A 17,233-nucleotide genomic window follows, 5' to 3' on the forward strand; every position below is an offset into this window, starting at 1 on the left:
AGTTGAATCTCGATCAGACCTCTATCGACCCAACTAACCGATCTCTCACACTATGAGCTTCTTTGCGAAGTTCAAAGGGCTCGAAACTCACACTATAGTGCGCAAAGCAGCCCAGTCAGAAAATGACAAAAATGTATCCTCGCAAAGTGACACCGATTCGGATGGTCTGAGTCTCGAGGAGCAGAACGAGAAAGAGGTTATCCAGAACCCCAACCGGGTCACCGAGCATGCTCAGCTTGGTGTCCAAAAGGCAGAAGCGGTGGCTCTCGTCTGGCCGAAGGCGGCTGTCTATGCGACCTACCTTTGGATCTGGGTCGCATTTTTCATGCTTGCCCTTCAGCAAGGAACCACCACCATCTTCAATGCTGCCGCATACGCCGATTTCGCTACCGCTCCCCAGCTCACGACAGCCAACGTCCTTGCCAGCGTGATTGGCGGCGTGGTGAAACTACCTATAGCCAAAGTCCTCAACATATGGGGTCGTGCGGAGGGTTTCTTCATCTTTGTATGTGTCTACCTTGTCGGTATGGTCGTCATCGCCGCGTCCAAGGGTCCGAGTACGTATGCGGCTGGTTACGTCCTCTATTGGATCGGATACGACGCGATATACCTGATTATGGACGTGTTCGTCGCAGACACTTCTGGCCTTAGGAATCGAGCTTTCGCCTTTGCGTTCGTCGGCACTCCCTTCATCTGCACCGCTTTCACTGCGCCAAAGTTAGGCCAAGCATTTCTTTCTGCGACCACTTGGAGATGGGGTTATGGTGTGTATCCCTTGTCAAACTTGAAGGTGTCCTGGTGACGCTGTGAGGCGGCCCAAATCCTGCATCGATCACTGACCAATCACCAGGTGCCTTTTGTATCATCATGTTCTTCATCTTCATGCCGCTCGTTGTTGTCTTCAAATTCTATCAGGTCAAAGCTGAGAAGATGGGTTACTACAAACGCCCAGCTAGCGGACGAACCGTCTTCCGGTCGCTCCTCCATTACTTTCACGAATTCGACATCATCGGAGCCTGCCTACTCATGGCTGCATTTGTGCTCATCTTGCTTCCATTCACTCTAAAAACCTATGGCAAGACACAATATCACTCCGCCAGCTTCATCGCCATGATAGTCGTGGGTGGTCTCCTCTTTCCGATCTTCGCCGTGTGGGAGAAATACTTCGCGCGGACCCACTTCATACGATGGGAGCTCTTCAGACAACGAACTGTTCTCGGAGCCTGCTGTCTGGCTGCTATCCTCTATTTCTCCTTCTACTCGTGGGATCTCTACTATTATTCTTTCGTCCTGGTTGTGTACGATCTCGACATCAGCGACGCAGGCTACATGACTCAGATTTGGAATGTCGGCTCGACTTTCTGGGGTGTAGTCTTCGGGCTTTGGATTCGCTACACCAAGAGGTTCAAATATTCATGCCTATTCTTCGGTCTTCCTCTTATGTTCCTGGGTGCAGGTCTTATGATCTACTTCCGAGGCCGGGACCATGGCATTGGCTACCTTGTCATGTGCCAGATCTTCATCGCCTTCGGCGGTGGTACTCTGGTCATTGGCGAAGATATGGCTGTCATGGCTGCGGCCGATCGTGATGGTGTCCCCATGATGCTTTCACTGATTGGACTAATGTCCAGCGTCGGTGGTGCCGTCGGTTATGCGGTGTCATCAGCGATCTACAATAACACCTTCCCCCAAAAACTTTTAAACAGTTTACCGGCCGATGCAAAGGACGACTACACCACCATCTATATGGGTGGTTATTTGACTCAAATGACATATCCGGTTGGCAGTCCAATCAGGGACGCGATCGACTATGCTTGGGGCGAGAGTCAGAAGTACGGAGCTATCTCCGCCACTTGCATCCTCGTTTTGGCCATCCCTTCTATTGCAATCTGGAAGAATTACAATGTCGACAAGAAGCAGAACAAGGGCACCGTGCTCTGAAAGAGGAACATTTAGCCCGGGTATTCAGCCTCCCCCGTCTTTCGCAGAAGGGGATATTCTCGTGTGAGGACAATCAATACGCGGGCCTAGTCTGGATGATCAAAGTCCGACAAATTTGACTTCTGTGAATATTAGATGTAGCAATACAACTTCACCTTGCCCTAGAGTTGCGATACATGCCTAATTACCTGAAACATCTGCTACCTTTCTCCTTATACTGTGTAATGGTGGTGTGAAAGTACTCTGTACGGATAGTGCCCGCCGTAACCAGGCTGAGGGGTGGGATACAGGGCGGCGGCAGCCTCTTCCAATTTGGGACTTTGTCGGGAGGGCCAGGTTTTAACAACCACCAACCAGGGAGGCTAAGCAGCTTCACCTAGAGTATCTTGAAGGGAGCTCTACGACCTCCACTGCCTTATAAACTTGTATTTAGTCTGCGCAACAGCACTGGCCTCAATGGCCGACTCGGGCGCTGCCTCCGAGGAGACCATATTCCAGCTGCTGAAAAAGGCAGATCCGAAAGAGCTTGAGCAACGCCAACAAGCTATCAACGAGAAACGACACAAGACCTTCGAGCTGACCCAACAGCGCCTCGCTGAGCTCATCGACCAAAATTCAACGTTGCCAACCACTGTTTCTTCTGTCACCGTCCTTGGTGCTTCTAATACCCGACATGGTTTCCTCAAAAGGGTGGTTGATCCTTTGTTGAGTGCCAATCGCAGCCGGCCGTATACACAATCAGAGCTGATACACGAGGTCGCCAACGCAGCAACAAGGTTGAGAAGATTTGGTATGTTTCTCGGTCGAACAGGCGTCTAAGCCAGACTTATAGCTTTGCAGGTATCTACCACGAACCCATCTCCGTATACCTTGACAAGCCGGCGAAAACCGACCCTACGACCACTCCAACCGATGTTGCTGTCTACTATTCCGTGAAGGAGAGGAGTCGAATATTCGCAAAGACTGGAACGGATCTCGGCAATGCTGAAGGTTCGGCCTACGCCAATGTGCAATGGAGGAACCTATTTGGCGGCGCGGAGACCCTCGACGTGAATGCATCCGTTGGGACACGGACGCGGTCGTCATACCAAGCTCTCTTTGATACGCCGGTACTGAGCAACCCTGACATACATTTCCAGGCCGCGGGAGTCCAAAGTGCAACTCAGAAAGTTTTTGCTAGCCATGAAGAGGTACTCAAAGGCGGTTGGAGCAAGCTCCGCTGGGTTACATCAACAGGCTCACTCCACGAAATAGGCTACAACGGCTTGTGGCGGCAAATCACGGGTCTTTCGCAGAATGCCTCTACGACGGTCAAAAGTGAAGCTGGGGATTCCTTTAAGAGCAGTATATCACATTCGTGGTCGGCCGACTGGAGAGACAACCCCTCGCTCCCTTCGAGAGGATACTATGCCAAAACGACGGCTGAGTTGGCTGGTTGGGGCCCGCTGCGAGGAGATGTCGCATTTTTCAAAAGCGAACTCGAGACCCAGTCTGCCTTGCCAATCCCGCTACCAGGCGTGAAAGGTGACAGCGGGATTAGTCTGACAACTGGATTCCGTGCAGGGCTTTTGTATCCGTTGGCTCTGGGCTCAAGTCCAAACCCTGAGCCGTCCCGAATAAACGATAGATTCCAGCTCGGTGGACCGAACGACGTTCGAGGGTTCCGGCTGTCGGGCTTGGGGCCTCATGACGGACCTGATGCAGTGGGTGGGGATATCTATGCCGCTGGGAGCGCAAATCTGCTTCTACCACTCCCCAAGGTTGGAAAGGATAAGCCCCTTCGATTTCAAGCCTTCGTCAATGGTGGGAGATTGTTGGCTGTACGAAACCCGGAAAAAGAGGGCCCAATGACACACCAGGAGGTCAAGCAGAGTGTGTCCAATGCTATTCACGAGCTCAGCAATGGATTGCCCACCATCTCAGCCGGCTTTGGCCTGGTTTATGCTCACCCTGTGGCGCGGTTTGAACTCAATTTCTCGTTACCTCTTGTGGTGCGGAAATACGAGGAAGCCAGGAAAGGAGTATCCTTCGGCATCGGGATAAACTTCTTGTAGTAATGACATAGAAGACTTGTACATAGTAGCTACAAAGCCCGGAAAATTAGTTGCATGCGACACTGGGTGCTATGCTATATGTCTACTCTTTACCGTATACTGCTGGTGTTCGCCATATTATTAAAGGCCAAGGAGGCCGCTTTAGGCCTCCGCACCTGCGGCTCACGACAGTTGGAGAACCGGAGACACGACAGACTCCTGGAACTCGAACACATCAGCATTTTCTACAGGCATCTACAGCACGATCTCGATCTCGATTTCTACCCGACAACCTTGGAGGATAACGCCTGCGCAGCATCCAGAAACACCTCAGCCACTCCTTGGATGTGCATGTAGCGAGCGTTTGGAGAAGACCAGACCACCTCACCATTCCACGAACCTGCCCACAACATCACGAAACGGCCACCAGGGCCTTCGACAATGTCCTACTACAATCAACCGTATGGGCAGAGCAACAGCGCAGCTGCATCAAACCTCCAATTCTACCCATCGTCCTATGCCACCGTCTCCGGCCACACCACGCCGTCACAGGCGTCCTTTGGCGGCTATGGCGCCGGTAACAGCGCGACCGCGTATGCTGGGTACGGCGCAAGCTCGTCCGGCGCGTTCGGTGGAGGTGCGGGAATTCCAGGGGTTAGTGGCCGTATGGGAGACTCCGGAGGACTAAGAACCGGCTGGCTGGCTGCTTTTGGGACCGAAGGTTATGAAGGGGAGCCAGGGTTGATGGAAGAGCTTGGGGTGAATTTTTCACACATCAAAACAAAGGTGAGTGCTCTCTGGTCTGAGGGGGGAAATTAAAAGAGAAGTTTCTGACTACTATGGGGGACAGACGCTCACGGTGCTCAACCCGTTGACACGACCCTCACCCCACATCATGGACGACAGCGATTTATATGGAGGGCTCCTGTTCCTGATTTTGTACGGGACCTTTCTCGCTCTCTCCGGCAAGTTCTTCTACGGGTACATCTACGGGATCGCGTTGTTCGGGTCAATCGCGCTGCATTGGATGTTCGCCCTGATGACCCCACCCCTAGATCCAAACGACTCGGACCAGATTTCGCAGGCGCAGCCAGACCATGGACCTGGCAGCTCAGGCCATGGTGGTGGTCACTTTTCAAGCACGTTAACCTTCTCCCGGAGCGCAAGCGTCCTCGGCTATTGTTTTCTGCCACTGGTCTTTACCGCGCTTTTTGGAGTGTTGCTCCCCATGGACACGGCAATGGGGTATGTCTTGACTGCCGCTGCGGTGGGTTGGTGCACATATAGCAGTTCGGGTATGTTCGTCAGTGTAGGGAGGATGAAGGGCATGCGAGGCTTGGTGGCGTATCCTCTTGCTTTGTTCTATCTGGGGTTTGGGATCATGGGCATTTTCTCCTCCAGAGGGAGCGGCATGCTGCAAGGGAAAGTGATGTGAGGAAAAAGAGTGCCCACGAGCATGACAAAAAGACGATGCGAAATTAGCCTGGCCCTCCCTTCACTGGCTGGAGAATAGGCTATAGTGGCAACTGGGGCTTACTTGAGCCGATCATTCGATTGTGACACATATCGTCAAGCCCAAGGGGCCATACCTTAGGCGGGAGGACAAACAATGAGAGGAACGTGTGGATAGACCCGGCCCTGCCATGCTGGACGGCTGAAGCTGGAGTTGAGATCCTCCCAACGATTGACAAGCAGTCAATCATGAAGTTGTTCCGCCTGTCGATAATTATGTGATGACGGAAGGAAGGAACCTGAGAGTTAGATAAATATAAACCATGGATATGGAAAGTCGGCTTGGCTATGTCTCGAATATCGATCGTTGTTGATGTTGCGGATGTATCGGGTAGAGTCTTGGAGGATTACACTTCAATGTTTTATCAATCATCATCAAATCCGCCTTGAGCATCGTCTAACTTCACTTCGACCTCCCTCCGCATCGAGAGGTGGGAAGCTGAGGTACTGACGGTATCAGCTTAGCTCAGCTCCCACTGGGCAGCACGAATCCTGTCGGACGATGGAATTTTACGGCATGACTGGAGAGAAGTTGGGCACGATCGGGCAGGTGGAGGAAAAGGGAGCCAAGGGGGCCGACCTGCCTCGATGGAAGAAGGCCTTCTTAGAGAAGCCTTCAATATCAATCCGCAAGGGCATTGCTTGGGTGAGCTTCTATTCCAACTACGGAGTCCGGTGTGCTAGATGTTCTCTGCACTCACACATTGCATGGATGGTTGCGGTGTCTGTGGTGTCTGTGGTGTCTGTAGGAAAAATCACGATGCGAGAAAGCTCTGCTCCTTCTAACCTCTCTGGACATGTGTACAGGGGTTCTCTCCTCCATATGAGGACACATCTACACTGGTTCTCACGTCTCCGAATGCCGTCTTCGTCGACATACGATTTCCACTGCAGCCAGACTCTTCCAGGCCACTGACCGGAAACCCAGCATTCTGGGCGTTCTCGGGCACCTCCCGCACAACGTTCTCTCCGGACACATCGGAGGTCTCGATGCCCTATTCAGCACATGCGGTGTGGGCACACGAGATTGATTCAAAAGGGTCAGGCATCAGCGATGAGGGAGACATGTTTCTCCTCCCCAATGACGATTGTATCGAGGTCGGGATGATGCAGAATCCCCAAACTAAACAGGTCGAGCTGTACAAGGAATACTGGAGCACGCCGCCTGCCGAGCCCGGGTCCGGAGATCTTCGTCGGTCACCTTGTGTCGTGGCGAGGACGCTGGAGCTGGGAGTACACAGAGCGGCTCGAAACGGGAGCGGGGTTGTCATTCGTGTGGGAGACTACTGTCAAGGCATCGTTCAGCAATGCGAGCACGACGGATCACCCCGGGGAGTGCTGGTGGAGCGGTGGCAGAAGCTCCCGGTCCAGAGGAATCCCGCTCTCTCTGAGAGCCAGAGCCGAGACGCTGGAGACAGCCATCAGCCCACGGAGTGGCTCATGGACTGGCGCAGCAATACTCCCGAAGGCGAGGCCTCGATCCCATCTCTATGGACGTGCATGGACGATAGGAAACTTGGAGATCAGATTGTGATACACGGTGTCACCTGGTCGGTGGTGGAAGTGGGATAGTCTGACTACTTGAATCGCAGCAGAAGCAGTGCTTCAGTCACGAACGAGATCGAGATCGAGGCCAGGCGTGATTGAGGATTTAGCCAACGCGTGGCCCCTTTCTCTTGAGGACTATGAACATCCGAGACCGCCTCGAGTGTACTGTAGCGGTGGCAGGGTCAGGGGCAGGGGCAGTGGCTAGCCGCAACCTAACTTCCTCGTCAAGGATGGAGACAAATCATGCCAGAAGGGGATTACGGTCGAGGTTGAATAGCGCTTGAACCTTGAACCAGTCTGTTGGGTTCCCTTTTTGAAGCCAGGAAGCAGAACGTACCACAACCAGATGTGATTGTCTATAGAGGACAGTGAGCAAGTAACCTGCAAGACTCTGCCAGTGGAATGCAACCCAATCCCAATTGTCCAATTGTGATCGGCTGATCCCAGAGCACGACCAAGGGAGAATCATCTGTGCATATGAGCTGGCTCTATCCTCCAGGATGTTGGATGTTTGGGAAATCTGATATCTCCGGACACGCACATGATCCGTATACGCACAAAATGCACGCCAACTGGATCCAGCTTAGCGCCAGACTGGTGAGCAGCGGGGTACAATTTAGCAGTTGCCAAGACCGCTCTAAGCCTTCTAGTGCACCGATGTTTAGCCGTCAGTCCAATCACGGGCGACACGCGGCTCTCGGCTCAAAGCGGCCCATGCTCCATGCTCCAATTCTCCATTCTCCATCAGTCCTTCACCCTCTTCCCCTTGACCATCCCGCCGTCAACACCATGACTCCTATCGTTTGATGAATCGTCCATCATTGAGTTTCACTCGCTTCCTTCTCCGACCCTCCGTGCGTCTGCGGCAGACACGGAGACGGAGATGCTGAGCGGCCTTTGCCATTCACGAATCATCCATGTCCTGTCCTCCTCAGGATATGCCTTGTCACTCACTACACGAGCCATAGCACCCCGGGATGCTGCTGCTGGTCGATGATGCCTGCTAGATCTGCACGGTACAGTGGGTCTTTCTCCCCGATCTCCTTCGGAATGCTCTTGCGCCTCGCCTCGGTTGTCGGTCGCCACTTCTCCTTCCGTGTCCATGGTGGTGTCTACATCGGACGGAGTACACAACGTGATTTTATTGCTATCTTCACTTCTTCATTTTGGTGGGACTGCACTGCCGAAGTTCTCCCAGGTCTTCCTCTCTCATGTTATATCCAGCTTTCCATTCCATCTTATTCTTTGGTCCATTTCCAGTCCCCTTCATCTTAGAAAAGTCTGCTCTTTTCATGCTGTAAACCTGACATTCCTTGTCGGGGCAGTTTTGCTTTCATCTATACCTCGTTCTCTTCTTTCTTCTCGTCCAGAGTCTTGCAAACTACACTACCGCCATTATGGGGTCCATGCCCGTGCAGCGGGCCAGTCTTGATGTTGAAGATGTTCTTTCACAACTGAATATTGCCGAGAAAGTCGCATTGTTGTCAGGCATCGACTTTTGGCACACTGCTCCTGTCCATAGGCTTGGTGTTCCATCCATTCGGTTGTCTGATGGCCCCAATGGTGTCCGTGGAACTCGCTTCTTCAACGGAGTCCCTGCTGCCTGTCTCCCTTGTGGTGAGTGCGGATTCCGCTGCTAAGACTGGAGACATCTCTGACACTGGCTAGGAACGGGGCTGGCAGCAACGTGGGATACCAGCCTGGTCAAGAAAGGCGGTGCTTTGCAGGGCGCAGAAGCTATTGCCAAAGGTGCTTCGGTCATTCTAGGTCCTACTACGAACATGCAGAGATCCCCACTGGGCGGCCGTGGCTTCGAGAGCTTCAGTGAGGACCCCTATCTCGCCGGAGCCATGAGTGCAGCCACCATCAATGGCATCCAATCGACTGGTGTGGCCGCTACCATCAAGCACTATGTCTGCAATGACCAGGAGGACCAGAGACAGTCGGTCGACAGTATCTTGACTGAACGCGCATTACGCGAAATCTACCTTATGCCTTTCATGATTGCCCAGCGAGATTCCAAGCCGTGGTGCTACATGACAGCGTACAACAGAGTCAACGGGATCCATGCCAGCGAGCACCCTAGGCTTATCGAAGATGTTCTTCGTGGCGAATGGGGCTTTGATGGTCTGGTGATGAGCGATTGGTATGTTTGGCTCTAGACTGCTGGTGATGGATGAGGGTTGACCACGACAGGTTCGGAACTTACTCGACCTCCGAGGCTATCAAAGCAGGTCTGGACTTGGAAATGCCCGGTCCTACGTACGTCCGCGGAAAACTTGTCAACCAAGCCCTGGGATGTGGCAAGCTCGGCGTGCACGACGTGGACCAGAGAGTCCGGGAAGTCCTCAAGCTTGTCAAGAGAGTCGAACCTCTGGGCATCCCAGAAAATGCGCCTGAAACCACCGTCGACACCCCAGAGACTTCAGCCCTGCTCCGAGCCTTGTCATCCAGCGGCATTGTTTTGATGAAGAACGAGAACAACATCCTGCCGTTCAGCAAGGAGAAATCCACCGCTGTTATTGGGCCCAACGCCGCATACGCTGCGTACTGCGGTGGTGGCTCTGCCTCGCTCCTACCATACTATGCCATAAGCCCTCTTGAGGGTATCCGAGCCCAGGTTCCACACGCCAAGTACGAGCTTGGTGCTCCTGGCTGGAAAGATCTCCCACTCATGAGCCGCTTGACGAAAACATCTGGCAACAAAGACGGGCTGACCATGAAGGTCTTCCTGGATCCCCCTTCAGTGAGGGATCGAAAACCCATCGATGAGGTGTACGTGTCCTACTCTGATATTCTGCTCGTTGATTATAAACATCCTCTCGTCAAAACCTATCTCTACTGGCTTGAGCTCGACGGCACTTTTACTCCTGAAGAGTCGACCGAGTACGATTTTAGTCTCTGCTGTGCAGGAACCGGCAAGATCTTCGTCAACGGAGATTGTGTGGTGGATAACGAGACACATCAACGACCGGGTCCCTCGTTCTTCGGCGCAGGGACGGCGGAGGAAATTGGAACTCTCAGATTGGAGAGAGGCGTCACATACGACATCAAGATCACCTTTGGCACTTTCCCGACTATGAAGTTCACGAGCCCTGGCACCACCGGCTTCGGTTCGGGTGGGCTCAGAATCGGACTCGAGCGCAAAGCGTCGATTGACACGGAAATCGTGCGAGCTGTCAAGCTTGCTAAAGAGGTCGGCCAAGTCGTCATCTGTGCTGGGCTTAACAAGGACTGGGAATCAGAAGGTTACGACCGTGACCATATGGACCTTCCGCCAGGAAGTGACGCCTTGATCAAAGCCGTTCTCGCGGCCAACCCGAACACCGCCATTGTCATCCAATCTGGAACCCCCGTCACCATGCCCTGGGCGAAAGAAGCACCGGCCCTACTACAAGCATGGTACGGTGGTAATGAAACCGGCAATGCCATTGCAGATGTTGTCTTCGGCGAGACGAACCCCAGTGGCAAGTTGCCCTTGAGCTTTCCGGTCAGAAACGAGGATAATCCAGCGTTCTTGAACTACAAGTCGGAGCGAAACCGGGCCCTGTACGGAGAAGACGTATATATTGGGTATCGATTTTACGAAAAGACCAGGAAAGAGGTTGCCTTCCCTTTCGGCCATGGACTGAGTTACACTTCTTTCGATATCAAACTTCTCTCTGTCAATGACGACGGAGTCGACATTGTGGTATCCGCGTCGGTATCGAATACCGGCGAGGTTGACGGTGCTCAAGTTGTCCAGGTGTACATCTCACAGCACCACCCTAGCATTAACCGGCCCAAGAAGGAGTTGAAGGGCTTTTCCAAAGTGTTTGTCAAAGCAGGAGGCACCGAGATTGTCGATACTGTCATCTCCAAAAAGTACGCCGCAAGTTTCTGGGATGAAGCACGGGATGCGTGGGTGATGGAGAAGGACGTTTACGACGTTCTTGTCGGTGATTCTAGCGCTTCGACGCCTTTGAAAGGCAATTTCCAGGTGCACGAAACTTCATGGTGGAACGGAGTATAATGGCGACACGACGTTATGAGGACACGACATCCATGGGAGTTTGTTTGTTGCCTGGACTGTCCTGTCCAGCTGGTCAAGTCTGTTCTTGGGACGGGGGAATGAACGAAATAGATACCAAGTACTCCAGATGGCCGAGGTTGATAGGAGGACTAGATTGACTGTTGGGGTTCCGCCGGAGAACCGAAGATACGGGGAGCCCATACAATATCTGAGCGTCAAATAGAACCAAGGATATGACTTGTGCCTCACAATCGCTAAACTGGTGTACATTATTCTTGGTGACAATACGGAGTATACGGATACAGGCTTTGGACTTGTAAGTCGTAGGTTCTGATCTGGTGTTGTTGCTTGCATTTAGGCATATTTGCTCCGCCGAATATGATTTCTGAAGAGAGCCAAGACTACCTTACTGTGGATCATATCATGACAGACAGACATTGTCTTATTTTAAGACGTGAGATCGAAGATGGCCTGGCACCTAGGAAATGGAAATGGAAATGGAAACATTAACTAACCCATACACATAGTTCATCCATCATCCAGGCTTACCCTCCATCCATCATCCCCTTATCTCCGACTTTCACACTGGGTCTTACGGACCACGGGGTCAATGCGGCACGGATCCTCATGATCTGATCAAGATGTGAGACCTGAGACGTGAGAAGGTCTGTCTAGATTCTGTCTTTTGTGCGAGAAGGTCTATCTGTCCATCTCTATATTGTGCGAGAAGGTCTATCTGTCCATCCGTCTATCTGTCTATTATGCCAGGGTGGCGCGCACTACATGTACAGTCGAGACCATAATCCAACACAGTCACACTGATCTTGAACATGTCGATGTCGATGTCGGCCTCGACGAAGCAGGCAGAGGCAGAGGCAGAGGCAGGACGGAAACGAGGAGGATCTGCACCTGGACCCGTTCCCGCGGTATATGCACTCGGATCCAACGGGTCAGGACAGTTGGGGATAGGCCATACAGAGGACACGGCGTGGTTGCAGGAATGCAGGTTCCAGTCTCGCTGTAGGGCGGGCGGAGTTGAGGGCGTGAAGGATGGTGAAGATAAGGAGGATGACGATGATGATGATGATGGCGACCGTGCCAGAGAAGCGCCCTTGACCATGGCTCCAGAGTATGTGGATGTGAAAAAGATTGTCGCCGGAGGGAATCACACGCTCCTCCTGACGAAGGACGGCCAGGTTTTCAGCGCAGGCAAGTTCGGGTGTGAAGCTTCTGAGGAATCGACGACTGTCTTTGTGCAGCGCCATTTCGATTTCAGGACCAATGATAGTCATGTTCGAGCGCACTTCTTCACGCCAAGCAAGCCTGAGGGGTCGCCATTGTCAGATCCCAACCACTTGCAGGCATTGACGACCTCTGGATCCGTGCAGACACTTTCTGGGAGGATCACAGACATCGCGGCGACATGGGACGCTTCATTCGTCGTAGTTGACCACAAAGTCGTGTTTGTCTGTGGAACAGGATCCAAGGGCGAACTGGGGCTCGGTGAAGGGGTCGAACGCGCAGAAACCATCACCAAAGTGTTTGATGTTGCCGGGTTCGAGTTCGATCATGACACGACTGACGGTAGCTCTCGGAGTGGTGATGGCAATGGCAATGGTAATGACAAGCATGCCGGAGTTCGAATCCGAATCCGCGCCATTGCAGCGTGCATGGCCCATGTCGTGGTGCTTCTGTCAAATGGACATGTCTTTGGCTGGGGAAATTGTCGCAAAGGACAGCTGGGGGAGCGAGTCAAGAACCGAAAGGTCCTATGGACCCCCACGAGGATTGATCATGATCTTGATGCAGCCATCAAGGTTAGTCGGGACTCCGCAGGGAGTGGCTGGCCAGCCTGGACCCCAGAGAGGGTGGTGGTGGGTAGGGAGTATACCGTTTTCCTCAAGACAGGCGAGACACCTGTGGTCTGGGGAGACACCAGGTTCATCGACGGAGAGTCAGAGTTGCTGAAGCGGCCACTTGAAGACGGTGACCGCGTGGTTTCGGCTTGGGGTTCGATCCACGTCTATTCGCCGCGGCGAGGATCGGTGCACAGTGCTGGCAGAAACCATCGCGGCCAACTGGCGCCGTCTGGGCTCCCAGCCATCCAGGATCTGGCTGCAGGAAGTGAGCACTGCATCGCTCTGACCACAGACAATCAAGTCATTGCGTGGGGCTGGGGTGAGCATGGCAACTGTGGCGGAGAGCTGGACGAAAAGGGCAATGTCGCGGGCAGGTGGAATGTGATTGAGACTCCTCGACTGGCAGATGAAAGCTTAAGCTTGACTGTGAAAGGTGTCTCGGCAGGATGTGCCACGAGTTTCGTGGTCTGTGGTATCAAGGGCCGATGAGATGAGATCATCTGTGCTTGGATTGGAGAGGAGAATTCTGGCTTCTGGTTTCTTTTCAATCAAAGATCCCCCGGACCTGAGAAAGACGCTGCGTCGGCGCGATCTCGTGTGGGATCTCCATCTCTGTCCTCGCCACCCGTGATGCTCGACGCTCTTGCTCCTGCATCGAGGCCCAAGAATGGAGGGCTGAATCGCGGACACGTCGCGTGGAGCTCAATGCCGACCCGTCGTCGGCGGTGTTGTCCCACGTCACAATGTCTGGCTCTTCCTCGAAGTTGGGTGCGTCCCATTGCAGGTCATCGTCGTCAGCCGGGATGAACAGGCTGTTCGGATTCATGCTCCCGGCTGGTGCCAGCGTCGACTCTGTCGAATTTGGTTTTGCCAGCGTGGAAGCTGCGGATTCGCCGTGTCGCATGGAGGTGCGTGCGGGAGGAGGCATGCTCGCATCTGTCGCCGAAGGTCTGGCGGCCGTAGCAAAAGAATCTGCTGCCACCGTCGCCGTCGCCGTCGCTGTCTGGCTCTCAGGCGGACGAGACACTGGACGCATGGACAGATCTCGTGCCGGTGTGCCTCTGCTTCCACTGGAAGGGATGGGCAGGTTTGTGGTGCCTCTGGTCATCAAGGTGAATTCGGCAAGGAGCCCGTTCTCTTCGTAGGTGATCTGCATGGGTCGGTTACCGCGCGAGTATCTTGCTGTGACCTGAACCCGCATAGCTTCGGCATGTGCAACGATTGCACGGAAGTCCTTGACCATAGTGCCGATATGGAGGCCTTCCTGGACATTGAAGTCGTCAAAGTCTTTTCTTTCGAGGGCCACAGACGTGTGCATGGGCTGTTTGAGGATTTCCTTTCCACTTTGGATCTTCTCCGTGTAGCTTGTAAATGTCACCTTGCCGTTCTGGAAATACCAGTCCAGCTGGTCGGTCTTTGGACCAAAGTATTCCACGACATCACGCAACGTCCGCGACGAGACCGACCAATAGTTGGTCGATCCGACCCGGTCAAACGCCGCATGGAGAATTTCGGCGGACTCGTAGAAGAGTCGGTACGTTTTCACGACGCCCTGGCGGCAATTGAGTCGAAAGATCAATCGACACTCTGCTTGGTCCGCATTGGCTTGCAGCTCGCACTCGCACGTTTCAAGGCCAGTGTCCCGGTCCCGGTCCCGCTGGTCGCCTAGACGCCGTCTGAAGATGGCAAGTAAAGCCTGTGACGGTTAGCAACTGTAATTGTTTGAACAGCCAGTCAAGCCAGCCAGATAAAGAGGCTGGGGCACACGAACCCGATTCTGGATCTTGCAGGTCCAGATCTTTGGCTGTGGCTGTGGCTGAGCCGGACCGGGGGAGAAATGGTACCTGTCGAAGAAGGACGAGTTGAGCGTGAAAGCGGCATGGGTGGTTTTGGAGATGTTTAGACTAGAGATGCGAAGCTGGTTTCGTCAATGTCAATGTCAATGGAAAAGGTCGACGATACGATGGGTAGAGTTCAGATGGGGTACCCACGAATTGAGGTGTTGCTTCAAGGGAGACATCCTCGTCGAATTTGGCCAGACAGGTCAACAGGTCGTGGATCGAGGCCGCCCCAGGGGGGCCGACGATGAACAGCAGCGTCGGCATCAATATTGGATTTGGAACAATGGCATCGTGGGTGGACGACCGATGTTACTATTGCTTCAGTAATTACGGAGTAGTAGTATCTGGCGTCTGCGGTTTGATAATCACCTAATCCTGGCCTGCGCCTGCCACCGAGACTGCGTTTGTGGGTGTCTTTCTCCGACGCGCTCCAGACGCGTAAAGTGGCAGATGGAGGGGAATGTCATTGGTCGGTTCGGGAACCATAGAACCACGGAACCTCAGAACCACAGAACCACAGAACCACGGTCTGTACTGTACGTACTCATCGGTACCTGTATCAATTGATTGTTGACTTCCAGGTTCCTTGTCTGGGTTTGTGGTTGTATTGAATGGAAGCCGGTTTCAACATCGTTATCACACCCCCTGCCTGCCGCCAACCCTCGACGTATTGCTAGCAGTCTGTTTCCTTGTCCGTGACTTGGATACCCGGCGCCGATACGATACTCGAGCTATCTGCTATCTACCATGTCCTTCTACCACGACGCGACTTTACCTGATGAGATCCTGTCTATGATATGTCAGGAGCTTGGAAAGGATGGGGACTTTGCATCACTATACCGATGCGCGCTGAGCTCGAGATCATTCGCCGATCCTGCGCTGCGGACCATGTATCAGTAAGTGAAGTCAAATCGTCGCGAAAGCGAGAGCTTTCTGCCGTTCCTCCCTCGCTAAGACGGTCCGGTCCAGGCTGCACCAGAATTCCCCGGTGTTTGAGCAGAGAGACGAGCTCGACGTCCGCCAACGTCCGATGAACTATGCCACCAAGGCTGCCGAGCAGGCTCAGTTCTACCGCAAGTGGACGTTGTTGTGGCGGTCGATCGTGCTGTCCGGTCTTGACGATCACAACACCTACAAGCCGTATTGTCGCTACATCAAGACTCTGGACGTCCGTAACCTGTCTGCCATGTTGGAAGACCCCAAATTCACGGGTAACGTCCGAAAGGCCTTCTTCGCCGACGGCCTCCAGACTTTCCATTTCCCTAAGCGGGAATATAACAGGCAAGGTATCGACACCGTCGCCACAGTCAACGCCATAGGAGAAGCAGTCACGGCCAAAACAACTCTCCTTGAAGAGATTGATGGCCATATTAGTCCTGGGTTCTTGCCGAGGTGGATTGCCCGCTCTCCAAAGCTGGAAACTATGGTTCTGTGGAAGGGTGATGCTCTGGCGGACGGTGCTGGGGCTACAATCCGAGACCACTGCGAGAATTTCCGGAACCTGACCATTCACGAGTGGCTCTCTCCAGACGCCGACGAGGCTTTCGCAACCTTCCTAGACGAATTGAAGCCAGACACGCTGGGATACTTTGAGATGATCAGCTACAACAACCTTGGAAAGCGCTCCTTTGAAGCTCTAGGCCGTCACAAGACGCTGAAACAACTGGATCTGGGCAACCTCACTCAAGAAGCCATGCAAAACCTGAATGCACTGAAAGAATGTACCGAGATACACACGCTCAAGCTGGGCGACAACTACGGCACGGTCCAGCTCGAGGCCCTCAACAACGACGTATTCCTTGAAGTGGTGGAATGGTTGAGTTCGTGCACAAAGCTTCGCGATCTCAGTCTGAAGAAGTTCGTCGATGGGCCCGCCATCCTCTCCCGGATCTCGTATTCTCCCAACGTCAAATTGACCAAGCTATCTCTGGAAGGGTACACGGTGCGACAGACGAGCGCCCAGCTATTTCACAGCGCACTGGCCGAGCAAAAGTCGCTGGAATCGGTGTGGCTCAAGGGTAACGGGGAAGACACCACGGCGGATGACCTTCAAATCATGGTGGAAGGGCTATGCAACCTGACCAATTTGCGAGAGCTTGTTCTTAAAGATGTTTCGGATGAGTTTTCCGAAGACCACATTGTCTCGCTGGCCTTGAGCCTCCCACTCCTCGAGGATTTCTGGACAAGCGGCGGTGAAGTCTCGGCGGATATATTGCCAGCCCTTGCGAACCTGAAACATCTGAGGAATTTGAACCTATACGCCATGACCCAGTTTACCTCAGATGCCATCTTGGATTTCTTGACGAGCCTCAATCCCGAGACCCAGAGAGGCTTCAACTTGTCTCTGATGGCTGCCGATCCCGAGTACGACCTGAGCGAAACGGAGCTGGATATCATCCGCGAATATATTCGCGCGAATCTTGATGGCCGGTTTGATTTTGTGTTGTGGCGCGAGGCCGACCCGAGCGATAGCGAAGATGATTGAAG

At 53.4% G+C, this 17,233-nt stretch overlaps 8 protein-coding genes across 8 annotated transcripts; 7 read left to right on the top strand and 1 right to left on the bottom strand.

Moving 5' to 3' along the window:
• Nucleotides 1-52: 52 nt before the first annotated feature.
• A1O3_07313 (uncharacterized protein) lies at nucleotides 53-1,941 on the top strand (the record flags this gene model as incomplete). The annotated part of the gene is made up of 2 exons (XM_007737423.1): nucleotides 53-764; nucleotides 851-1,941. The coding sequence occupies 2 exons, from the start codon at nucleotides 53-55 to the stop codon at nucleotides 1,939-1,941; spliced, it is 1,803 nt and encodes a 600-aa protein (XP_007735613.1).
• A 456-nt stretch (nucleotides 1,942-2,397) lies between these two features.
• Nucleotides 2,398-3,995, top strand: A1O3_07314 (uncharacterized protein; the record flags this gene model as incomplete). Its single annotated transcript, XM_007737424.1, has 2 exons — nucleotides 2,398-2,731; nucleotides 2,782-3,995. The coding sequence occupies 2 exons, from the start codon at nucleotides 2,398-2,400 to the stop codon at nucleotides 3,993-3,995; spliced, it is 1,548 nt and encodes a 515-aa protein (XP_007735614.1).
• Nucleotides 3,996-4,415: 420 nt separating this feature from the next.
• A1O3_07315 (uncharacterized protein) lies at nucleotides 4,416-5,409 on the top strand (the record flags this gene model as incomplete). Its single annotated transcript, XM_007737425.1, has 2 exons — nucleotides 4,416-4,760; nucleotides 4,825-5,409. 2 exons carry the CDS (start codon nucleotides 4,416-4,418, stop codon nucleotides 5,407-5,409), a joined length of 930 nt encoding a protein of 309 aa, XP_007735615.1.
• Nucleotides 5,410-5,988: 579 nt separating this feature from the next.
• On the top strand, nucleotides 5,989-7,058 carry A1O3_07316 (uncharacterized protein; the record flags this gene model as incomplete). Its single annotated transcript, XM_007737426.1, has 2 exons — nucleotides 5,989-6,132; nucleotides 6,294-7,058. The coding sequence occupies 2 exons, from the start codon at nucleotides 5,989-5,991 to the stop codon at nucleotides 7,056-7,058; spliced, it is 909 nt and encodes a 302-aa protein (XP_007735616.1).
• Nucleotides 7,059-8,431: 1,373 nt separating this feature from the next.
• Nucleotides 8,432-11,046, top strand: A1O3_07317 (beta-glucosidase; the record flags this gene model as incomplete). Its single annotated transcript, XM_007737427.1, has 3 exons — nucleotides 8,432-8,651; nucleotides 8,703-9,180; nucleotides 9,231-11,046. The coding sequence occupies 3 exons, from the start codon at nucleotides 8,432-8,434 to the stop codon at nucleotides 11,044-11,046; spliced, it is 2,514 nt and encodes an 837-aa protein (XP_007735617.1).
• Nucleotides 11,047-11,876: 830 nt separating this feature from the next.
• A1O3_07318 (uncharacterized protein) lies at nucleotides 11,877-13,394 on the top strand (the record flags this gene model as incomplete). The annotated part of the gene is made up of 1 exon (XM_007737428.1): nucleotides 11,877-13,394. The coding sequence occupies one exon, from the start codon at nucleotides 11,877-11,879 to the stop codon at nucleotides 13,392-13,394; it is 1,518 nt and encodes a 505-aa protein (XP_007735618.1).
• Nucleotides 13,395-13,449: 55 nt separating this feature from the next.
• On the bottom strand, nucleotides 13,450-15,010 carry A1O3_07319 (uncharacterized protein; the record flags this gene model as incomplete). The annotated part of the gene is made up of 3 exons (XM_007737429.1): nucleotides 13,450-14,601; nucleotides 14,677-14,823; nucleotides 14,897-15,010. 3 exons carry the CDS (start codon nucleotides 15,008-15,010, stop codon nucleotides 13,450-13,452), a joined length of 1,413 nt encoding a protein of 470 aa, XP_007735619.1.
• Nucleotides 15,011-15,493: 483 nt separating this feature from the next.
• A1O3_07320 (uncharacterized protein) lies at nucleotides 15,494-17,231 on the top strand (the record flags this gene model as incomplete). The annotated part of the gene is made up of 2 exons (XM_007737430.1): nucleotides 15,494-15,642; nucleotides 15,716-17,231. The coding sequence occupies 2 exons, from the start codon at nucleotides 15,494-15,496 to the stop codon at nucleotides 17,229-17,231; spliced, it is 1,665 nt and encodes a 554-aa protein (XP_007735620.1).
• Between the last annotated feature and the right edge of the window lie 2 nt (nucleotides 17,232-17,233).

Source organism: Capronia epimyces (assembly GCF_000585565.1).
Source record: "Capronia epimyces CBS 606.96 chromosome Unknown aczIQ-supercont1.6, whole genome shotgun sequence".
NCBI classification, from domain to species: Eukaryota; Fungi; Ascomycota; class Eurotiomycetes; order Chaetothyriales; family Herpotrichiellaceae; genus Capronia; species Capronia epimyces.